Raw genomic sequence first — 5,140 nt, forward strand, 5'->3', positions numbered from 1 at the left:
TATATCAGATTTTTTTTCCTGAATTCAATTTTAATTATTTTTTGTCTCCCTGCTTTTACTTTCTTTTACCATGAAAAAATTTTTTTTTTTCTAGCTTTTAAGTGTATTATAGTGTATATAAAAACAAAAAAAATCATCCAAAACAACATTTGAATTAATCAATAACATTGATTTATTGCTCAGCTTTAGATTGAATTATGAAGAGATTTAACTATCCACTTTTTTTAATATACACTCATGTTAATCTGCATATAAAAATATCCCAAATATCCATTACATACTTCTATAACCGAGAAGCGGCGAGAGTCTTCATCCATAAAAACGATTTGACCTCCTTCTCATGCTCACCTGGAAGCCGCTCAGCCCCGCGGTGCCGGTCTCCCAGCAGCAGATACGGGTTCCTGCTTGTTCAGCTGGTATTTTGATAAACACGTCTGATAGGTTTTGAAGTGGTTTCATGTTTTTACAGTTAAAAAAAAAGTTATCGGGGAATCTCCCTCTCAGTTTGTGCGATTAAAAAAAAAAACACAAGTTGATTTTCGTGGTTTAAAACATGAACTCATCTGAGACTTTGACTCTTAGATCTGATTTTGTGTTTGCGTTTAGCGTCAAGACTGTCATTTTTAATCACATTTAGAGCTGGATTATCTAGTGACTCATTCATCAAGTGTCTGGTAAATGTGTCATTATCAAAGAACAGAATGTTAAAAAGCGTTCTCTGGAAGTGGTTTGAAGACGTCCCCTCATTATTCTGTCTCTCCGGAGCTGTGAAGCTGCTGAGGTGTGAAGGCGTCCGCTCGCTTCTGCTGACAAACTGCGACCTTTTGGTTTTTATTTCCCCCGCTGTGCGCTCTCAGGGTGTGACGCTAACGGATCTGAAGGAGGCAGAGAAGAACGTGGGTAAAGCTGTGGACTCCCCACCTCGCAACGTCCAATCTGTGAGCCCCATCGTCACCATCACGCCCGCCGAAAGAGGTGAGAGCGCCGTTTGCCTCCGAGAGCTCGCCACGAACAGAACTAATAGAATGACACTTTCCCTCTTTGTTTAAATGGTTTTATGTGCTTTTAAAAACTCACCTTAGCCATCTTAGAAAACGAGAAGCAGCCTCTGGATGTGGAGTTCAGGACGTTTCCTTCTCATTTTTAGCTATTAGGAAATGTGGTTTTTACCTCACACCCTGAACGCCTCTGTGGCCGTCGTCTGTGTTTCTGCACGCCTCACTTGGGTTTCTGTGCGATTATTGGAGTCGTCTGTTTTGCATGTTTTTGTCGGCTTCCCTTTGCGTTATTAATGTCTCCAGTTTTTTCTTATGTATGAAAGAAAGTAACATTGTGTGAAAAGCCAAACGTTGCACTTCTGTTATTTACGGCTCTATAAGGTCATTTTGAGGTTATACAAAAACATCTGTTTAAAAAAAAAAGATGCATATTTAATTTACTTCTGTGCAAAAGTTTAGCCCTTTAACACCTGAGCCTTGAAATGTCTGCATGGACTTTTCTGCTAATTTTGACTATGAAAGGGTCAGAAAATTATCCCTTTTTTCCAGAAAACATTACATTTTCAATATCTATCATAATTTTACAATTTATTCTATTTCATAATAGTGTTATAACAATTAAAATGAAAAGAAAGACAAAATCAAAATGTGATTTTTAGAATTTTTAATAAAAAAAAACAGGTAACACTTTAGATGAGGTGTTGCAAAACATTCAATTTAATGTTGATAAAGACTGTTAATGCATTTGTTAAGCTTGTAAACAGTTTATTAATATGGGTTTCGTAGACAACGGTCTCATTTTAGATGGTAATGAATCTTACTAATTATGTTAATAAACCTTATTTGGCTTGTTATGCTTGTAAACGTCTTATAAACATCCTATGAACACATTAATAATGTTTGTTAATATGTTAATAAAGTTTGTTATAGCATCTTATTATAAAGTGTTATTGAAAAACAGTGCAAATAAACAACAGGTTTTTATTGTTAAAAGTTTATATTTGTCCAGTATAAAGTAACCTTTTTTTTGTTTTATACAAAAAGTGTCTCCTCTTTCTGTTGCTCCTTTGCTCTCAAGGTCTTCTCTGAACCTCCATGGAGGTTTTATTTCCCAGGATGGTCGTCTTTCAGACATTTTTCTTATTTTTTTTGCTGTTGTAAAAACTCTTTTCCACCGCTCCATCTGTCATTACCTGTCAACAAAGGAGCTCCTCGCTCACTTCTGGGTGAAATTACCGTAATGACACGATATTGAAAAGAAAGCGCAACGTTTCAGCTTCCAGAAACTGTTAGAATTTTTCATATACAGCAAACCGTTCAGGAACGGTAATTCAAAGAGTGCTTGAACGCAGGCAACACACTCGATGTTAAAGCAGGTGTGAAAACATGCTATAAAGGAAGAACAGTTTCAGAAATATAAATAATTATTGGTTTTTTTTACCACTTGGCTAAATACAAAACATCCAAATCAAACCTGTATTTAGTTTTTCAACCTTTTTGCTTTCAAACCAGCATCAATTACTATAGAAAGACCTGCAGAAAGTCTTGGATTACAGTCAGGTGTTTGATCAACCAGTTCTACCGAACAGAGGATCTTGACATCACATGGAGGAGGAAACCTGAAACAGAAACGACGTTTTAGACGTGTTGAGTGACGAACAGCCAAACTCTGCTGCGTCTTCTACAGCGGCTGTTCTTCTGCTTCCAGAGATTTTAAAGCTCCTAAACGTGGAGGATTGTAGTTGCTTTGAGAAACTGATCAAGCTTTGTACTCTTAGCTTAGAACTAGCAGAGGGAAGATAAAGTTCTGACGCGGAAATTAGGCATCGTGACCCAATCATGATTGATGAATATAAGTGATCCACATTTCCGCATCCTTTCCTCTCACACCTGCTTCGTACTGCAGCCCATAACTTGTAGATTTAAACCGCCTGTTTTCTGCTGGCCTCTTAGACACCGACCCAGTGAAGCTGGTGGAGACGGACAGCAACAAGCGCCTGGGAGAGAAGGACAAGAGGCGAGCGAGGAGGGAGAGGCGCTCCACCGGGATCGTCCGGCTGGAAGAAGTAAGGAGCTGGAGGGGTTTTCCTGCTTTCTTTATAGAACCAGGAGAGTCCCGAGTTCAAATATCTGAAGTTTGGTGAAGAATTTGCATCTCATTAACCAATCAGGAGCTCCACTTTGTCCCGCGGTGTGTTAATGAAGGAATCAGTGGGTGGAGTCCAAAATTGAGAGATATACAGTCAAAGCTTAAATGTGGTGATGAGGCTAAAAATTTCTGGCAGTAGCTCCACATTTTTGTTGAGCAGACTTCTAATTTTTTATGTTTCTTTTACTTTTATGAAACGTTTTACCAGGAGCTTTTCTAATGTTCAATAGTCGATAAATAATCATTTCATGACCTGATTGGAGTTTCTGTGCTTCAAACGTGAACCGTTCAGAACGTTGAGGCTTTCCGTCTCAGCAATGATCCCTGCAGTAAAGAACGCGAGACAAAGCTTTCAGTTTGAGCAACAGAACCTGCTTCACCAAAGACCCACATGAAACATCCACCTCCACATTATGAAAGTATTTGCATTGGGCGTATGTAGCCGAGCTGGGTGTGCGTGAGCGGTCACGCTCGGTTTACACATGTAGGTCATGCCTGTTTGTGTGTGCAGTTTGTTATTGTTGAAGTGACGATGTGAACCACCTCGTGTTTCAGATTGACGACGGTCAGCTGCAGGAGGAAAACAGCACTTCTGAGTGAGTGTCATTTGTTTGGAATGTCAGGTTTGTTTTCCAAAAACATTGAAGATTAAAATCTACCCTCATAAAAATCCAGTCTATTCAGTTTCACTCTAAACCAATTTCTTGTATATTTTTGAAGCGTCATCTGTCTGATTTTGGTACAGAATTTCTTGATTCAAATGATATATTTTTACTTTTGATATGCAATCAAACTGTAAATTAAAATAATTCAATATTTCGGAAGTGAAACCCAATCCTAGTTTTGAAGCTGATTTAGTCATTAAAAGACTCATCTTTTGATCTATTTTCAAAGCATTCCCAGTTGTTTTTATTTAAAATTATGCTATTTTTGGCCCAAATTTTTATTTTCTTAGACATAGTTTATGCAGAGGTTTGACTGTTGGAGTAGAGTACGTTTCAAAGTCAAGGCCGGAAAGAGTAAAAATATTGAAAATTATTTAAGGTTTAAGTTGATTTATTCTGGAATAATATTCCTGCCGTTTTATTATTTATAATTATGTTAAAATTTTACCGTTTTAAAGTTTTAAATTTTGGCATTCTGCTAGCTTTTAAGACTATTGTTGCGATTATTTTCCATTTCGTTTTTTAGGCTGTTTTGGAGCTAATAATTCAGCTACATGCTAGCTGTTCTGGCTAATTGTTCTGGCTAGTTTTTTCAGTTTTTTAGGGTGCTTTGGAGTTTAGCTATTTTTCTAGTTAGCTGTTTTGGCTAACCTAATTTTTTATATATATATTTTTTAGGCTAATTAGGCATTTAGCTAATATTTTATCTGGCTATCAGCTTCAGCATTTTCAGCTATCAGCTTTAGCGATTTTAGCTATCGATTTCAGCATCTTCAGCGGACAAATTCAGCTAACAGCATTCACACTAGCATTATTACAGGTAATGCTATATATCCAGTTCAGATTTATGCTAAAAAGTTACAGTTTTAAAGTTTTAAAAATGTAGTTTTAGAGTTTTCAATAAATGTTTATCCTGTTTGGCCCGCAACTTAAGGTGTGTTTTGGATTTTGGCCCCTTATGTGATTGAGTTTGACACCCCTTCTGTAGAGCAATCCCGCCCCTCTTCCCTAAACCATTGCTGAGAACTTAAGGTCCACCCTGTGTATTTTCTACGACACAAATAAGCTTGTATTTAAATTGCTTTTTTTTTTTTGTCGGCTCCTAATTTGAATAAAAAAAATACTCAGAATTTCAAATTAAACTTTCATCTTCTTTATAAATGTCCTCCATAATAAAAAAAAGCCTCAAGATTTTCATGAGTGGTTCTTTAAATGGAACTGCTTGAAGTCTTTGCTGCTCCTCTCACTTCTTGTCGTCTTTTCAGGGTGAACCAACTGGAAGATTTGTCTGCAGACTATAAAAAGGTGCGTGTCAGACCCCCCCCCCC

The 5,140-nt window shown here is 37.2% G+C and overlaps 1 protein-coding gene across 1 annotated transcript in view; it reads left to right on the forward strand.

Annotated features, from left to right (window-relative positions):
• Nucleotides 1-5,140, forward strand: part of ppp1r12c (protein phosphatase 1, regulatory subunit 12C) — a 23,815-nt gene that overhangs the window by 15,217 nt on the left and 3,458 nt on the right. Inside the window, exons 13-16 of the mRNA XM_024289505.2 lie at nt 858-975; nt 2,952-3,064; nt 3,703-3,743; nt 5,078-5,117. Of these exons, the coding sequence (XP_024145273.1) occupies nt 858-975; nt 2,952-3,064; nt 3,703-3,743; nt 5,078-5,117 (312 nt within the window). The remainder of the gene's footprint in view (nt 1-857; nt 976-2,951; nt 3,065-3,702; nt 3,744-5,077; nt 5,118-5,140) is intronic.

This window comes from Oryzias melastigma, linkage group LG1 (assembly GCF_002922805.2).
Source record: "Oryzias melastigma strain HK-1 linkage group LG1, ASM292280v2, whole genome shotgun sequence".
Taxonomy (NCBI): Eukaryota; Metazoa; Chordata; class Actinopteri; order Beloniformes; family Adrianichthyidae; genus Oryzias; species Oryzias melastigma.